Genomic DNA, 18,527 nt, shown 5'->3' with positions numbered 1-18,527 from the left:
TCGGAGGGGGTTGGTTAGCATCTTTGTAACTCTGACCTCTCGGATATATAAGGGAGGTCAGGGACCCCCCTCAGAAAAAGAAGGATCATTAGGTCATTCTACAACAAAGAGAATACAAACCACCATACAGGACGTAGGGTGTTACGCTCCGTGCGGCCCGAACCTGTCTAAAGTCTTGTGTTCTTTGCACCTTCGAGTTCCTGATCTCGGCGTTCCCTCACCCAAAACTTACCACCTTGGGTATATCCCTCGGTGGGCAGCCGGTTAAACACCGACACCGCCCGACCTCCGCCGCCCGCCGCCCGCCGCCCGACCCCGCCGCCTGACCCCGCCCCTCCCGTCTCATCCCTTCCCCCCCCCCCCCCCGCCGCCCCGTCTTCCACCATTGCCCCTCGCCTCGCCTTCCCCCAATTTCTTTCCAGCCCATCTTCCTCTCTTTGCCCTCCGCACTGCTGCCACCCTGCCCCTGCGCGGCCTTCAAATCCGCCCGCTGTTTCCCTGCCCTCCCCCTTCGCACGCAGCTCCCTGCCTCGCCGCGCCGCCCATCCTGCCCTTCATCATCCGCGACACCACCGCCGGGACGGCGGTCTCCGCAGACTCGCAGATCGCGGCGCGGCCCTCGGCGCACCCCACCGCGGCCTCCAGGACGCGGAGCGCCTGGGCAGGGCACCCGGCGTCGGCGGCCAGGACGCGCCGGCCGCCGACACGGCGCCCAGCCGGACCATCTCGGCGCGGGCGCGCCGCGTCGCCGCGATGGCCGCCAGGCACGAGAGCCCCGCCGCCACGGCGCCCCTGTCCAGGCCGCCCTTCTCGTCCGCGGGGCTGATGAGGCGGACCAGCTCCACGACCAGCGGCTCGGACTCGGCCACCACCGCGTCGACGCGGGCCTCCAGCACGCTCCCGCCCCGCAACACGCGCGCCAGGGTCGTGGCCGTGGACCGCGCGTCAGCCGCGAGCGCCGCGGCCACGCGCCGCTTGTTCTCCTCCTCGACGCAGTCGGACGCCGCGATCGTGGCCAGCACGCGCACGGCGGCCTCCGCGGCCTCGAGGGCCTCCTCCTTCTCCGCCCGCCGGAGCACGGACGCCACGGTCTCCGTGGCGCCAGCCGCCCTCGCGAACGTGTTCTTGTCGAACTCGTCCACGTCGTCGTCGTTTAGGAAAGCCGCAAGCTTCCGGAGCGGGGGGCAGGGGTCGGCGCCAGGCGCGGCGACCCGGCGAAGAAGCTCAGCCGCCGCGGCGGCCGGCGTGGGCCCAACTGCGGACGGCGCGGGCGGGGACGATGATGAGGAGGAGGAGGGAGAGGGGGGGGCAGTGGACGCCCAGAGCGCGATGAGGCGGCGCAGGGTGAGGTTGGGGACGAGGTCCGTGGAGGGAAGCGGGAGCATGGTGGCCGGGCAGGTGGTGTTCCCGGAGTCGAGCCAGCGCTGGATGGCAAAAGGGCCTGTTTGGCAAAAGGGCAAAATTTTTGCCATTTGGATCCAAACACCCCTAATGGCAAAACTTTTGCCACTTTTGGCAAATGGTAAAAATTTTGCCCTTTTGCTCTTTTGCTGGTTGGATCCAAACAGCACTATAATGTATGCATTGTCTTTTTTCAGATCAAGCTTCGGCAACAACCCTCCAGGCAGCACAGCGTGCCATCACAGTTCCGCTAGTTCCCAGGCTCGGGGGCTGGGCGATGCACACTACTCGACATGGCTCATTCGGCTCTCCTGACTTGTAAGCTCGGGGGCTGGACGCCGCAAAACTACTCGAAGATGACTCATATGAAGACTGAGAGTGCAGAAAAAACCCTAAATCACCGTGCGGTTAAATAAACCAGCGGGAGACTTAATTTCACTATGCAGAAGGCGAAGAGTTTTTTATTAGAATTTCAGAGTAACACCAATGCCACGATTCTTGGATCATTTTTCCCAAACCTGCGAGATTTGGGTTTAAGTCTCGGGGGCTGCGGGGTACGTGGCATCGACTACTTTTTTTTTTCAAATTTATTCGAAGAGTAAGTAAGGAAGATTCAAGACTAATGCGACCCTCAGCCTGATTCTCCGATTCAACCTAAGGCTCGGGGGCTACTCCATATGGAGTGCGATTTTTCAATCGCACACCATACCAAAGAAATAATTCGGGGCATGAGCACCTCATAGCTTCAATGAAGCCAAGTAAGTACTTGAATAAGGACTTCAAGACGGAGCTTCAGGAGAAGCCGAAGACTATTTCGAAAGTACTCGATAAGCCTGCAGTACTCAGCTACGAAGAGCTCGGGGGCTTGTCAGACCCGGGGCCACGGAACTGTGTACATAACGTAGTTTAAACAGGCTTGAGAGATTAAGTTCGTCTTATCTTTTGTTTATCTCATTTATCTCTTATTTATCTCGTATGAATAGGAGATAAAGCTAGTCGGTACAGAGGGAATCTACTCGAGATATGTTCTGGTACGATTCCTTGGCTAGTATCGATTAGGATTCATGTAACCCTGATCTCCCGGATATATAAGGGGGGACAGGGACCCCCTCAAAACAGATCATCCTAAGATCATTCTACATCCAAGACAATACAAATCACCACACAGGACGTAGGGTATTACGCACCTCGCGGCCCGAACCTGTCTAATTTTTGTGTTCCTTACACCTTCGAGTTCCTAATCTCGGTGACTCCTCACCTAAATTTACCACCTTGGGTGTACCCCTCGGTGGACAGCCGGTAAAACACCGACAATAATCAACTATGATAATGATATTCACAATGTAGCTCAAAAAGAATACCTTAATTAAAATCCCAAAATATTTCCGGAGGCTTAGGACTATATGATTTATTGCTAGTAATCATTTGAATCTTTAAAATATATCTAGTATTGTTTAAATATATTCAAGTCTATTTTACGGAATTTGAATATGTTTCTACCTATTTAATGGAATTACATCGCATATCAACTACATGTGCTGTAAAAATAATATTTAAATGGAATTTGGAAGGATAAATACAAACGTTTATATACCTTACACTTCAGTTTACTTTGCCACTATATAAAATTTGAAAATTAATAATACCCATATTTTCTCCAAAAATTATGAAACTTGGTTGGGGAACAAAATACATGCTTATATCATCACCAAAAATGTTTTGAGTACTTATTATGGACAGTACAGTTAGCAGTTAGTGCTGTATCATAAATAATTACAAAAGTTAAATCCACAGCCAAGTAAAACAAATGATCTGCTCCATAGCTCATCTGAAAGACATCAAGGAGCAGACATGAGATGCATTCAAAGTAAGAACAGAAGTTACAAAAACCATTCTTGGTTGCCTATCTCGCAGGGGTAAAGACAAACATAACATTTACATCAATGACGGACTAAGCACTAGTGATCCCTTCTACTCGAAAAAGAAAAATTAAATCGATTAGGGAACATAGTTAGGTCATCAGTTCAGGGTAAAACAAACACACTAGTATCTGATAGTAACTTAGTATGATTACAGCTAACAATTTAAATCACTGCCATGAAAACAATGATATATGTTAGTATATTAGGCAACTCCAGATATGATTAGTTTAGAATTGATTGTAATCCGGGGATAACCTTCCTTAACTCTAGGAGAGGCTACTTGCCCTCCAAGCTATGTACTCCTATATATTCGCCCTAGAAGCTCGTTGCAATACATCGCACGCAGTATACACAATCTTACAATATACATCAGCGTGGCGAGGCCATACCCACATGCCAGTGGATCAGAAAACATGGGCTTAATGAGGTTTTACCAAGTCTCTACCAATCCGATGATAGAAACATCATGGACGATCAAAACAATGGTATTATGAATATCCTGAAGGAAGATGTGACGTTCGCCACCAGAAGCTAACAGAAAAGCTAATAGAAAGAGATCTCACTTAATGCCACCATTTTGGTGGAATGTAAAGCAGGTCACCTTCCTCCAATATGCCATCCATGAATTCAAGATCTGCTGCCTTCGGGAATTCCTTTTCGTCAAAGTTGTCAAGATCTACCTGTTAAGACAGACTAGCACAATAAATCACATGCAGATCAACTTGGTTTGTAACAGAACTCAATAAACCTTATTGACAGTACAAAGCTATAGGATCGCAGACTGATAATTGATTTGGGTTGTTACCAAGCGAAGTTGAACAGGGGGATTCCCATAAAGAAAGGTTGACCAGAGGCGCTCAGGAAAAAAAAAATCTGGCACCATCACTAGTCGTATGCTTGGTTGGCATATTCACTGTATTCCCAGAATTATTAAAAGAACAGCTAACCCTATTTTCAAAATCTCATCATCAAGTAGCATATTTGGAGCCGGCAACAACATACTTATGGACAGCAAGGTAAAGTGCTACCTATGCTTTTGGCATCCAATTAAGTTTTAGAGTCATATGTCCCTTTAGCATACAAGCAACATTGATCTGGAAAAGGGTTCCATCTATATAGTGATCGTTTAAAACAGGTACAGGTTACTTACCTCACTTTGCTTAGCCTAGTTACTCATTCCCAGAACTATAAAGAAATCACTGTATTTTCAGAATCTTGACATCAGGGTTGTTCAAAGGTCATAGCATATTTGTTACAGGTTCAGAAACTTTTAAAAGCAAGAAACACAATAGTTATTGACAATAAGGTAAGCTTCCAGCATTTTTGGCATCCAATCAAGCTTTTTTATTCATGTCACTTTAGCATGCAAACACCATTGATCTCGAAAAAACTTCTATTCCATATGTAATGTACATGTTTAAAATGGACTAATCACCTGACCAGTATTGCTTAGCATTGTCTCTGTCTGAGGGTACAGTTCCACAGATACAGAAGCAGGATAAAGTCTAAAATATTTCCTTCCCAAAACCTGCCAACAAGTAACAAGTAACGGTTCGGTGCATGAAACAACGGTGGGCACCCAGGGTTCTCCGTTCCCCTAAAAAGACTAGGGTTCTCCATATATAGGATCGTGTGGATCGATCCGCTTCCGCATCGCGGCCGACGTGTGGACGTCTGATGGTGTTGTGTGGTGCTGCCTCAACCAAAGCGCATACGTCTACGCTCTGAAGAAGCCCCGCGATCAGTCCCTGCAGCGGAGGCCAAAGATACTACAGGTGTATACATACAAACAGAACGTCGATGTACAAACTTACATTAATGGATCGTAATAGTGGCAGCAAATACAGTGCGCCTTGTTAGCTGCATGGATCAAGTGGAGCAATGTGGGTCAATCCAATGGTGCTCCACACCCATCCTTTACGATAATTGGCGACCATTAACGAAAATGCCATCTCACGGGGACGGCATGCATTTGTGTGCCACATTTGTGGAGGCGACTCGACTGGCCTACGGCGGTCGGGTCTGATCCATGTGTGTGGTCCATCTGTGACTGCGGTGGTCAACGCACTCTGATATAATTCTAATGTACCGATGGCCGAAAGAGCTCTACGAGCTACGACGCTGGCAAGTCTGTTTCGCTGTTTCGACGGTTTTTGTCAGACCCTGCGAGCAGCACATATACTGCACCTTAAGACGGTGAAGCCAACAGCGGTACGGTAGAGCTGAGGTGGTGGTGCTAGTGCGGCCTTGCCAAGGCGTTGTGACTGGCAATGGCTAGAGGATGAGGTCGTGAATGGTGGTGGCATCGACAAATGGCAATCGGATGGACAATCAATGGTTGCCGCATGCTCATCGGGGTTGCTGCTCGTATAGAACCACGGAGGTTGGCTTTGCATGGTAGTAGCCATTGCGGCAAGGCTGCGTCCAAGGACGTCACTTGTAGCAACAATAATGTGTGACAATAATGCACTATGCTTCCTTGGAATTCAGCCTGTCCGGCCCACTCTTTTCGCGGGGCCCAGCAGCAAGACTGGCCCGCACGCGCGCAGCAGCCCACAAAAAAACAGGCCCGCGCGCGGGGCGCGTGGCAGTGGCCTGTTACGAGCCGGCCTGCGCGCCCCCGTGTGCGCCCGCGGCCGCGAGCGAGGCAACCTGGGCCCGGACCTCAATTTCACGTTCCCGCCTGGGCCGAAAGAAGCCCAGTGGTGCGCGGCTTGATCTCGACCGTCGGATGGCGATGGACGGCTGCGCGCGCGTTGCGGCGGAACAAAAACCCCCGGCGCGGCTGCCCCGTGAAACCCTAGCTCATTCTTCCCTTTCTCCCGGCGCCTCTTCTTCTCACCCGAGCGAGCGAGAGAGCGGTGGCCGGCGGTGTACCAAGCGGTGCCACGGTGAGCCCCCTCGCCGGCGCGCGCGTCCACCGCAAGGTGAGCGCGCCGCCGTCGAGCGGCATCACCGTGGTGCCCAGATCTAGCGCGCGGCGAGCGGCACGGCGGCGGCTCGCGCGGCTTTTGTCTGCGCGAGGCCCATGGCCTCGCGAGGTCGGGTCGACGCGCCCGGCATCCCGAAGGCATCGACGGTGGACGGCGCAAGGAGAGAAAAGGTAAGTCCTCCCCTTGACCGCCGTCCCATTTTCCTCTTTTAGCTAGGGTTAGGGTTTCTGTGGGTTTTGTTCCAGGGGTTTCTCTGGGTTCTTTTCTGTGGTTTCTAGCGGTTGCGGCTTGTAGAATAGGCTTCCAGCGGATTCTTGCGGTTTTGTTCTCCTTGGCAGGGGCTATTCTGGTGCAGGACATTGTCTGAACTCGGAAGACAACGCAAGCAGCATCAATGGCATGCTGGTGGAGGCTGTGTGCATGGGATGAGTAACGACAGTGGAGAGCTCAGTGGAGACTATGCACTAGGATGTGATGCTCGACTATGCACAAGGCTGTGGTGTTTCGGCATGGGTCTAGGCATTGTATCTAAAGGTTTCTGGGTGGCTATGCATGCTTACGGTGCAGCCGAGTTTCTTTGGCGGCTTATCTGTTGGAGGAGTCTTTACGGCGAGGGACTGTTTGATACGAACATCACTCAGAGATGAAGAAAATAATTAACTAGCCGTGGATAAACAAAACACGGACTACCACTTAAGAAATAAACATGCTAGCTTATCAAAACATAGGTCGCTATACTTAATTTGCATTAGATAAAAAATACAATGGGTGCACGCAAAACTTGGAAACTGTATAACGCTATCATGGCTAATCTACTAAAGATGTCAAGTTGCCTCGTGGTTGAACTTCAAAATTTTATTCGGACCAATAGAGAATGCAGGAAGTGTTGAAAGCAAAATCCCAAAATTATTCACAGCAATTCCTCAACAGTAGCTTTGCAACATTAAAAAACATGTCGAAAAAAGTTACGGCATTCATTGATGACGAGGAAAAAAACCCGTCGCAACATCTGTTTCATGTTTCATGGAACATTCAAAATCCACATGAACATCTCAATAAAAATGCAACATCCGGATTAAGCACCTGCAACGTGTTTGTGAAGCATACGCAACATCGCAATATCTATATCTATTTTGCAACATCCATATAAAACACTTGCAATATTTTTCTAAAATATCTTAAACACGTGGAATATATGCTTGCAACATGCACTAAAACCTGCCTGCTGCCCCGCTATGGACGCCGCCTGGAGCTCCTCCGTCGGCTGCGCTGCTTCTCCCCCGCGCCCGTGCCGCTGGCTGGCCCGCCCCTGCTCGCCACGGCCTCGAGAGACGCCGGGGTTGGGGAGGATGACGCCGGGGTGGGTGAGGCGCCCCCGCCGATGTTGGGAAGGAGCCGCCGAGGTGGGGGAGGAGGACACTGGGACGAGCGAGGGAGCAGGCAGCACACGCGGGGACGAGAGGCGAGCGAGGCAGCGCATTTGAGTGGATAGGGGCGTCCGACGGATCGGACGGCCTATCCCTGGCATTAGGAAAAAAGGTGGGCTTCGCAAGAATCGAACCCAACACCAGTTGACCCACCCACGCCAAAGCCCATTGAGCTACCAAAGTTGTTTACGATGTGCAAAGGTTATACATGAGTTATTGTATGCAACCAAACTGATTAACAAAACTGCTATTATCACCATCACCAGCCTAGGTCATCCACCCAACGCCCCCGACACCCCAACGCCGCCACCGCCTCCGTGGTGGGGGGGACGCTGGATCCACCACCGAATCCGTCGTCGCAGCCCTCCGTGGGGGCGGCGGGACGCCGGATCCACCTCCCCCATGCTACGGTTGCCCACTGCTGGCCTTCCCCCGACCTCGCCGCCCGCTCCCGACCTCCGTCTAGACGCAGCCACCCTGAACCTCGCCGCGGCTCAAGCCTCCGCGCCGCCCGCCCAGGCCTCCACGCCGCTCCGCCGGAGGTGCCCCGAGTCCGGTGCGCCGCCTCCCCATCGTGCGGCGCGACGCCGGCCCCCTTCCCCGACTGCCGGCCTCCTCGACAGCTTCGACGAGCACGACAGGCCCATTCGCGGTTGCCACTTCCACGGCACCCAGCTGCTCTTCGTCCCCGGAAGTAACACGCTAGATCCCTCCTCGTCTCGCCCGCCTGGTGCACGATTCGTCATGGGCGGCTGCATTCTTTTTCAAAATAGAACATTAGCAGACTACTGGTTTGCAAGGTTTTGCATTGGTAGCTTCTGGTTTAAATTAAACTTGGCTGCCCCATCGATTCCTCTGATGCGTTGTTTCTTGTCTTGGGTTCGGAGTTGCCTCATGTTAGTGTTCATCATTAGAACAATGCTAGTTCGCATATTGCCTATTGGGAATACGGTCACCTGGAGGCTGGAGAGATTTTATTCAGTTTATGAAGAGATGGTGGTTGGTGGATACAATTACACATCACATGCACTGTCAATGGAAATTTTCTTTTTATAGAATGGCCTGTACATATGCAGTATTGTTTATTGCTCAACTCAACATTTAGAATAATACGTGTAATACGCACCTAAGTTATAGGCAGTACATATGCAGTATTGTTTATTGGCATGCTGTTTGCCTACTAGTAGTTGCTAGGTTGAATGCATGTTTAAGCTTGGCTGAATTTTGTGCAGGTAAGCAGCACAAGAGAAGGGAGCCCAGGTCACCAAATATATATTGGCCATTTTCAGCGAACCTAGATCACGTGGTAACCAGTACAAGAGCAGCCTGTGCTGTCTTTTTATATCTCTGTTCTGCATAGCAGCCTGTTGCTTGTTTACCTGAATGAATATTCACCTACTCATTGAATGACGGGTAACCTGAATGCATCAGCTAATATTTAAATCACTCTCTTCTTTGTCTTGCCTTAATCTGGATAAGTATCTCTAGTGGATTTTTCTTGTGTTCTTGATAGATCTACAATAGCTACTTGGATTGATCTCCTTGAAGATAATTAGTGCTTGGTACTGATAGTAACTAAGACATGCTTGCTGATAGTAACTAAGTATCTTTTGGACTGAACAATGTGTTGCTGGTATGTGTTAATTATTTGGCATGCTTCTTTACCATCAGTGGCGGAGGACGCAAAAAAATCAAGGTGTTGCCGAGATAACAGCTTAAAAAATACATGCCGTAATTTAAACGTTTTTCACAACAAGCAAATATAAAATGAGACTGAAATGAGAGCGAAAAAATACCTTATCAAGAGGTCATCGTGATGACGCGATCATGTTATATAATATCCAAATATCAATTACAATATAGCAATTAAAAATCTGCAAAAAAGATAAAAATAAGTTAATAATGATATATTTAAGTGAAGAATGTTTAAAAAGAGGAATAAAATATACCTCTAGTTGCGCTTAGGTCTAGGAGACCTAGGCAATTGCATTTGCCTATTTTTCTTATTTTGAAATGCCTTTTTTATTTGTTGAAGATCAAGTCTTTTGAATATTTCTCTTTCAATGTAGCACAACATCAAGTCATTTAGCCAACCATCGGTCATCTTATTGCGCAATTCTGTCTTAATAATCTTCATAGCCGAGAAGGCTCTTTCAACTGTTGCGGTTGCCACTGGTAATAACAATGCCAACTCAATAAGCCGATACACCAATGGAAACACAATATGTCTCTCTAGATGAACCATTGTCTTTGCTAGGCTCGCAAGGTCATAACAAGCTTTGAACTCTTCAACTCTTCGCACATGAATAATGAAAGTTTTTAGTTGATCTTTTATAGTCTTACAGTCATCAAAAGAAAAGTCTTCATAATAGATATTCGCAATCCGAGCAAGATTATCCACATCAAACTTAGAGAATGAATTTCTTGGGTCAAGACAAGAAAAACCCACAAGCAACTCCGAGGATAGCTCATTAAAGCGATGATCCAACTCAGTGATAATAGAATCTATAGCAGTATAGAAAGTATCAACACGATAATAATGCTCTTGAGTGATATTGTTTCTCTCACCTTTCCTTGACCGACCATATCGTGGTAAAGCATCACTCATATTTGGTATTGGGATATCATTTGCAAGGCAAAATACTTTAGTTTCTTCAAACAATGGCTCCCAACCTTCACTTCTCAAATTAAGCAAACGTGTTCTCACATCAACAACCAAAGACATAGCTTGAACAACATTTTGATCCTTCCTTTGCAAGAGAAGAGAGAGCTCATTTGTGATGCGGAGAATTTGCAACATCATCTTCATGTTAAATACAAAGCTGAAACACTCCATTTTTTCCACCAAGCCTCCTGCACCCGATGGATTGCGCTCATCCTGATGCACAATTTCTAAAACTTCAATTACTGAATCCCACATAGACTCAATACGAAGTAAAGTCTTGTAATGAGATCCCCATCTTGTATCTCCTTGTCTTGCCAATGATGTTTCTTGTTGTTTACCTCTTCCTGATGAAATTTCTCCACTATCCAACTTAGACAAGAGAGTTAAGCGATGCTTATGAAGCAGTAAATCCTTTCTTTTGCAAGAAGCACTAGTGTTATTCACAATCAATGTCACGTAGTTGAAGAAATCCTCAAGAGATGAGCAACATTTTGAGACAGCAACAACTACCAATTGCAACTGATGAGCAAAGCAATGTATATAGAAAGCAAATGGGTTCTCATCACGAATCAATTTCTGAAGACCATTAAACTCTCCTCTCATATTAGAAGCACCATCGTACCCCTGCCCTCGAAGCCTTGCAACAACTAATCCATGATCACTTAACATCTCAACCAATGCTCTCTTCAATGATTCTGATGTTGTGTCCTTGACATGCTTGATACCCAAAAATCTTTCTATTACTTCTCCTTTTTTGTTGACAAATCTCACAACTATAGCCATTTGTTCCTTGACCGATATATCACGGGATTCATCAACAAGAACAGAGAATAGTCAGTCCCCCATTTCTTCCTTTATTGCCTTTGTAACTGCCTCTGCACAACAGTTTGCAAGTTCTTTTTGAATTGTTCCAGAAGTCATTTTGGCATTTTTCGGACACAACTCATCAAAAGCTTGTCTGACCTCCTCATTCCTTTGTTTGTACCAATCAAGAAATTCTAAAAAATTTCCCTTATTCAAAGAAGTAGCAGACTCGTCATGTCCCCGAAATGGCTCACCTTGCAATGCTAGATAACTTACAATACTTAAGGAAGCTTCCAATCGAGTCTCATATTTAACCAATGCATCTCTAGTATAACTTGAAACCTTATCTCCTATACTTGACCTTTGGTTAGCAAAATCATGAAATGCTGTTGTTGCAATATTGTGTATGCTATTAGGCCCACCAACATGTTTGGAAAATGCCAAGGAAGCATTCCTCCACTGTGAGAAGCCAAGTTTTGTGAATGCATCATAACAAAACTTATCATCCATTCGATCATGTTTAAAAAGGTAGCAATAGAAGCAATAAGCCTTATTCTTCTGCAAACTATATTCCAACCAACTATGTTGCCTAAACCAATGTTTTTGAAAGCTCCTTTTATCATTTGATTTGGGAAAATTATGACCAATTGGTTGAGTCGGACCTTTAACTATGAAAGCCCTTCTAACTTCATCTCTAATATTAGAAACAAAGCGATCAATTGGAATACGAAGACCCGGATCAGAAATAATGTGGTCCGGGTTGAACTCAATTATACCTTCCACTTCTTGACCATTAACTTCTTCACTATTGTTTTCTTGAACATGTGCATTTTCTTGAACATGTGCATCTTCTTCCGCTTCACCGTTGTCATCTTGAACATCCAGATGAGCAATGTTTTCTGCTTCCACTTCTACTTCAGGTTCATGATGAAGATAAACTCCACTAGCATGAGTGCTACTTTGTCCACGAGTAAAATATCTATAGATCCCTGAAATTAAATATGGTCACTGGTCAGCCGAAATGCCGAATGTTCAAGATATACCTATAAATTAATAGTAATAGACATTGCTAGAGGCCTAGAGTCTAGACACTGGACAATGAGTAAAAATATACCGTTTTGGTTAATTTTTTTCTTCCCCTTGCTATTTCCAACCATGGTTAGGAACTTAGGATGGCGGCGGGGCGCCGGCACTCAGCAAGACGGCAAGTCGGCAAGGACGGCGGCCGGAGCGGCGCCAATCTGCACATACACGGATATTAGTACATGAAAAGTAGATTGGTTAGCAAAGACGTGGGATTGGAGTACTATCCACTAATCACTGCATAAATTGAAATGTAGGGAATCAAAATACGTCTTCACAATTCACAAAGCACATAGGGAATCGAAGAAAGCATTCACCAGAAGCCTCGGAGCGCAGAGGCGCAGAAGGCAGAAGGCCGGAGCTGCTGGATGCCTGGATTTGTGGGGATTTGGATTTCTTGCGGCTCTGATCCTGAGTTTCCTGACTAGTTTGCTACTTTAGTACTTTGCTAGTTGCTTCCTGGTTCCTGCCAGAGCTTAGACGAGGGCACATGCTCTTGCACTGCACGCCCTTGCTGAGACCTGAGAGAGTGAGAGACTGAGAGTTGAGCAAATGAGCAATCACGACCTGGCAGGCTGGCACCCAAGTATGAAGTACCCAACCACAGAACCACTACATTGAGCAATCACGAGTTCACGACCTGGCACCCAAGTACCCAATCACGACCTGGCGCAGAAGCCAGAAGGCAGAGCCGCAGAGCCGCAGCCCGCAGAGGCGGGCGGAGCTGCGGGCGGCGTGCGGGGCGCCGGGGCCCGGGGCTGCGGGCGGCCGGGGGCGCCGGGGCTGCGGCCTGCGGGCGGCGTGCGGGGCGCCGGGGCTGCGGGTGGCGTCCGGGCGGCGTGCGGGGCGCCGGGGCTGCGGGCGGCGGCCGACGGGCGGGGCTGCAGGCGGCGGCGGGGTGGGGAGCAGACAGCAGAGCACGGTGCCTGGTGGGGAGCAGTCGAGCAAACTAGGGTTAGATTTTTTTTTTCTAATTGGGCTGGGCCGGCCGAGGTATTGCCCGGGCAATACCGGGCCCTCCGCCACTGTTTACCATCTCAAGGCCTTGGCGAAAAGCACACACTGAAACATCTCCACCTCACTTGCACAAGCATTAACTCCTATCTGCATGTTCATTTCTAGAATTTCTGTTGCTAGTTGATCTGATTGTTTATTGTTTAGAGTGTCCTTTCTAATCTGAGTTTGGAATATAATGCAGGAAATGCCACCACTGGATCTAACTGAAATCCTACAGGTTTTTGTTCCCCTTTTCTGTTGTTTTTACACCTTTGATCAAACAAGCCTTCACTACCCCAAACTAACTAGAATTCTTTTTTGATTTGTTCACAGAAGCTTCATCATATTTTCTCTTCTGGTAAGCCTGTCAAAAATTGCGTAAGTTCTTTTTGTTGGCCTGTCAAAATTTGTGTGACAAATGATCTGCCATGCATTAATTAACTCATTCTAGTTTTCTTTAGCAGAGATGGGCTTTTAACTGAAATCTACTTCTGGAAAAGGCTGTTGGGAACACCAACTATGGAGCAGTGGCTTGGAGTCAGTGATTTAAGGGATTGGCATGAGTTCTCACTGTGCAAGCCCGAGAGTTTGGTCCGTGCTGTTCAACACTTGAACCTGAAGGCGTTGTCCTACTATCAGTAAGTCCCAAACAAACGGAAACATGATGGTGACAATGATTTTGTTTGCAGCCTGGTGCTGCCTATAGGCTGTTGCTTTTCATGATACTTGCTGAGTTACTTGATCTTGTTTGCAGCATGATCATGGCCATATCGTTGTATCTTTACATAATGTAGCATTACATTAGCATGGTATCTTGACACTGTAAGTTCATTCTTCAAACCTCTTTAACCTTTCAGTTGTCATATTTGTACATAGTGTTGAATCTCAACATAGTGTAGCAATGATGCAGATATATATGTATGAACAAAAGCTGTTGTAAATTACTCTTTTGAATGTAATTGTGATGAGAGGAGGAACTGTGATGTACGTTTGACCAATTTGCTATACCTTTTCATGTTCTTTTTTCTTTTTTTGTTTTTTAATTCATCATCGGAGACACTGATTGCCAACACGTGTGTCTAATAAGAGTCATCAGAGACGCATTTTGCCAAAACATGTCTCTGATCAGAGTCATCAGAGATGCTGATGATGCCTTATCACAGACGTGAATTTAGAGACGTGGGTATTTTGCGTCTGTGATGAACTTTGTAACACGTCTGTAATAAGATGTTTTGGCATAGTGATTGCATCTTTTATTTTTCAGATTGATGACATGAGCATGACCCTTCTTCTGTGTGTGTAGAACTGCAGATCTTTGATAAGATTGTACCAATTTGAGGATTTTGGTAGGCTATTTCACAATTGTAAGGCTGGTGTCAGGTTTTGTTCCCGAGAAAATGTTAGTTCTTGTTTTGGAACAAGCACAGCTTCTGGTTCCAACCACATTCGGAGGTTTTCTGTGTTTCCTAACACAGGTCCCCCAGAAACATGCGTTATGATGTAAGTTTTTCCGATTCCATTTTTGTGCATCAGGTTTTGGCGTGCTATGTTGTCACTGGATTATGTTTTCTGTTGTTTAATACCTTCTTGATTGCTTGCAGGGGCAGGCATGGTCAGATTGTTTATCCTGGGAAAAGATGGATAGATCTGGATGAATTTTTGGATAGTAAACCCATACTTGAGGATGTGCCTGTGAACAGGTTGTTTGGAAGACCTGATGATTGTCAACCGTACATGAGTAATGATGCAAGTTATCGCCTCATAAAGTTAGGGCTTTACCTTCCATATTTCCGTAACATTCTTGGAAAATCATGCTCTGGTGCCTTTAGCAAAGGTAATGTGGGGGTGATTGCCGACCTTGGGATGTTCGCGTACAGGAATCTAGAAGAAGAAGCTGATCACAAGTGGAAGTCAAACTCTGCGGTGGGCTACAATGAGTTCAGTATCTTCATGAGAGGCATTATTTCTGAGCGTCACCCCTCTTCGCATAATATGCTGCCCAAGGGATTGGATGCTTTCTTTTCCCTTTTGGATGGAAATGAGGTGAAGCCAGAATTTGCTTTGGATTATCCTTGTCTTCTGTCCGATGAAAAGTATGGCAGTATGCTAATTCAGGTGTCTAGGCTTCTGAGAAATGAGTTCCGTGTATTTGGTAAATCCGCGAAACCGATAGCTATTCTCAGGCAAATTCCCCTTTCGGAGCCAGACTGTGTTGCTGTGTGCCAGAAGCACCCAGTTCTAAATGAGTACCTGCCTAGCTCGTTGAAGAATGTGCAGTTTCATCTTGATGATCTGGCAGATAATGTAACTTGTGGTCCTGAAACTGTGAGGCCTCGTGGCCCCGGCTCCATCTTTGGTCTTGTCTCTTCATCAATCAAAACTGGTACTGGTGGCCCTGGGATGGCCATATCTCCGCCAATGCCAGTCCCTGTTGGTTCTGATCTGCCCTTGGCAGTTGGAATCATATTGGTTGATGTTAATAGACACGGCTCAATACATTCAGTCGAGTCCAAGTTGCTTCCACTGATTGACTTTTTGCCAGGTTCATGTGCCAGTAACCTTCGCCATGCTCCGTACACAAGAAAGGAGGTCATACAGCTTCTCCGTTACAATTTTCCTCTGTACCTGCCTGTAGCATTCGAGGCATTCTGGGTCAAAGGGGAGTGGGACACGCTTGGTGCTAGACTTGCTGATCCTATTCCATCGATATACTCTGCTCCAGGGTGCTGCTAGGAATAGCACAAGTTGACCTTCTAGTACATCCTTTTCTGCTTGTAGCATTTCCAGTTGTCCTAACGATGAAGTTCACAAGAAAGGGGTGATTCAGCTTATGTGTTTGATTTCTTAACTGAGCATGTGCTGTCCTGGACTACGATTGATCTCAGGGGTCTTATTCCTAAATATTTTTGTTCAGTCACCAAGGAGACAATGTTCAGTAATATGATATACTGTGCCTGTTACTAAATGGTGCTGCTGAGTTTTTGGTCAGCTTTGTAGGGCGGGCCTGGTGCAGCGGTAGAGCCTACCATCTGTAACCGGAAGATCCCGGGTTCGAGCCCCGGCCTCTGCACATTTGTGCGGGCAAGGCTTGGCGCTAAAGATAACCCTTCCCCAGACCCCGCGCAGACGTGTCTGTTAAAGTGCCGTGTCTCAGCTATTGTTTCTGCTTGTGTTTATGATTCCCCTTGTTTGCTCAACATTGTTAGTAGTAGCAGACTAGCAGTGTTGCGTGCATCAACTGGTAAGCAACAACCTTCTGCAAGTTATTGGAGATTTGCAGCTGATCATAATTCAAAGCTTATTTTTCTTGAAGTTTGTTGATTTGGTTTGTTGATCAACTCTAAATGGAATCAGAGGTGGGCTGCAAACATATAAATGCAACGCAATAACAATAAATAGCGATTGTTTGTCACAATGTCAACCGTTCCACCATCTTTTTCTTCTTGCATCTTTTGTGCCCCCAAAGCAAAGTCTGAGGTGCTGTTTGGTTCAGAAAGTGTAACGCTAACACAAACATTTTGTGCTCCCAAAGCAAGTCTGAGGTGCTGTTTCTTTCAGAAATTGTAACGCAAACACAAACATCAGAAAACCAGCGTTAACGTTAACCAAAAAAACATCAGAAACGTTAGCAAAAGAAAAAAGTCAGGCTTTGTTTGGTTGTTCCCACGCTGTGAAGATAAATGGAAATCTGCATATTTAACCACCCATCTGACATTATCATCTGGCTCCCTGCTTCTCCCTTTGCATCTTGGCGGCATTGGGGAATGAATTCATGGCGGGCCTCGGGTTCGAGGAGACCGAGCTCCAGCTCGGCGTGCCCGGCGGTGGAAACGACGCCGGGGATGTCGCGGCCGCGAGGAAGCGAGGAGAGCATCGACCTCAAGCTGAAGTTGGAGCAGCCGGCGTCATTGGCCGCTGTGCACGTGGAGAAGGAAGCAAAGGAGGAGGAGGCGGAGGAGGCAGCTACCGACGTCGTCGCCGGCAGCCGCTGCCACCGGCTGAGGTGACATGAGGAAGTCGCGGAGCCAGAGCAGCGTGGTCAGCGCCGCCGCCGGTGGAACCCTGGCGAGTGGTCGGAGGAGGAGCCCCGTTTGCGACGCCGGGGAGCAACAAACTCGTCCACAGGGAAGCGGCCGAGTGCGCGTGTGGTCGGGACCTCCGGGAGAGAGGCGGTGGGCGTCCGGCATCTTGTTTGTGTCTCGACTCTCGAGGTGGGCCGTGGGCGGCGTCGTATTTTTTTTTTCTGATTACAGAGTAGGGGCAGCATTATCTGATATGAAACTGATTATAGGTTGTTGGAAACAAACAGTCGGAACCGTATCGCTTACCATGTGTAATGGGATTACGTTACATTTGAGCAAACCAAACAGCACCTGAGTATCATGTGATTGACTGATTACCAGAGCATCATGCACCTCGGATATGAACTAGCAAAGCAGGGGTTGTTGCCATGGTTTTAGCTCAGAAGCGATGAACTTGAACGTTTGCTTTCCTCTTCTCCATGCATGCAGTTGCATACTCGTGATCAAAAATAGAAGAGAAAATACAGAAAATCCTGAAAAAGAGAACGAGCAAAGACTTTAACAAGGATTTGATTAATCATTTTAGCAAAACAATGCATTTTAACAACTGAATTTGGCTACACTGTTAGCAAATGTCCAATGACACTGTCTGCCAGAACAAGGAGCCATCTACAGGCAATCCAATAAAACTAACAAGCATAACGAGTCGATGTAGCACTATCTTCAGGAAGGTTCATCAAAATCTTCTCGATACCAATTTCTGCTCTTGGGAATATTTCATGAAGCCATTCCAAGCTGTGGTCCGACAACCAACATTGGACAACAAATTCGGACATACCATCTATATTCAGAATGATGGATTCGAACTTGCCACTTGCCGTCTATCTTCTGAATGATGGATTCGAACTTGCCACGATCCTTCTAAAATCTAAACCCGTCTCAAGGAAATAATTCAGAAAACGAATGATCCCAAGCTGAAAGGGTTTCCACATAGACAGGAAACGCCAGTTTCATTCAGAACCATACATGAGAAGTCACTGAAATACAAGCTGATCATCCATAAGTGACGTTTTATATGATAAACCTCCTCTGAACACACGTGTTGCGCTAGATATTGATCATCTTATCTTCTTATTTGTCTTATACACATTCACTTTCATGTGAATATTCTCTTGCTAAGGATGAAGGCTTAACCTGGAAGATTGTCTAGCAATCATCTTTCCATCTTAGAAACCTTTCATGCTTGGCTAGAGGGGATAGTAGTTCGGGTATCC

The 18,527-nt window shown here is 47.1% G+C and overlaps 2 protein-coding genes and 1 pseudogene across 12 annotated transcripts; 1 reads left to right on the top strand and 2 right to left on the bottom strand.

Annotated features, from left to right (window-relative positions):
- Window positions 1-385: 385 nt before the first annotated feature.
- On the bottom strand, window positions 386-1,472 carry LOC112898377 (annotated as a pseudogene).
- Window positions 1,473-3,074: 1,602 nt separating this feature from the next.
- On the bottom strand, window positions 3,075-7,822 carry LOC112896684. Of its 2 annotated transcripts, XM_025964763.1 has the most exons (3): window positions 7,479-7,822; window positions 3,925-4,003; window positions 3,075-3,229 (listed from the first exon to the last, which is right to left on the bottom strand). In XM_025964763.1, exons 1-3 carry the CDS (start codon window positions 7,782-7,784, stop codon window positions 3,165-3,167), a joined length of 450 nt encoding a protein of 149 aa, XP_025820548.1. In that variant the 5' UTR covers window positions 7,785-7,822; the 3' UTR covers window positions 3,075-3,164. The 2 variants fall into 2 exon arrangements, 1 of the variants encoding a protein (XP_025820548.1); XR_003229535.1 differs by lacking the exon at window positions 7,479-7,822 and having other exon boundaries at window positions 3,887-4,006.
- An 83-nt stretch (window positions 7,823-7,905) lies between these two features.
- Window positions 7,906-16,543, top strand: LOC112896683. 10 transcript variants are annotated; one of them, XM_025964758.1, is made up of 8 exons: window positions 7,906-8,377; window positions 8,916-8,989; window positions 13,434-13,469; window positions 13,565-13,589; window positions 13,696-13,869; window positions 13,986-14,053; window positions 14,535-14,731; window positions 14,833-16,543. In XM_025964758.1, the coding sequence occupies exons 7-8, from the start codon at window positions 14,727-14,729 to the stop codon at window positions 15,962-15,964; spliced, it is 1,137 nt and encodes a 378-aa protein (XP_025820543.1). In that variant the 5' UTR covers window positions 7,906-8,377; window positions 8,916-8,989; window positions 13,434-13,469; window positions 13,565-13,589; window positions 13,696-13,869; window positions 13,986-14,053; window positions 14,535-14,726; the 3' UTR covers window positions 15,965-16,543. The 10 variants fall into 10 exon arrangements, with proteins under 10 accessions (XP_025820543.1, XP_025820547.1, XP_025820538.1 ...); XM_025964762.1 differs by having other exon boundaries at window positions 13,693-13,869; XM_025964753.1 differs by having other exon boundaries at window positions 13,565-13,609.
- Window positions 16,544-18,527: the final 1,984 nt, after the last annotated feature.

This window comes from Panicum hallii, chromosome 6 (genome assembly GCF_002211085.1).
Source record: "Panicum hallii strain FIL2 chromosome 6, PHallii_v3.1, whole genome shotgun sequence".
Lineage (NCBI taxonomy): Eukaryota > Viridiplantae > Streptophyta > Magnoliopsida > Poales > Poaceae > Panicum > Panicum hallii.
The sequence above is the reverse complement of the archived record's forward strand: the minus strand, read 5'-3'. Positions and strand labels throughout refer to the sequence as shown.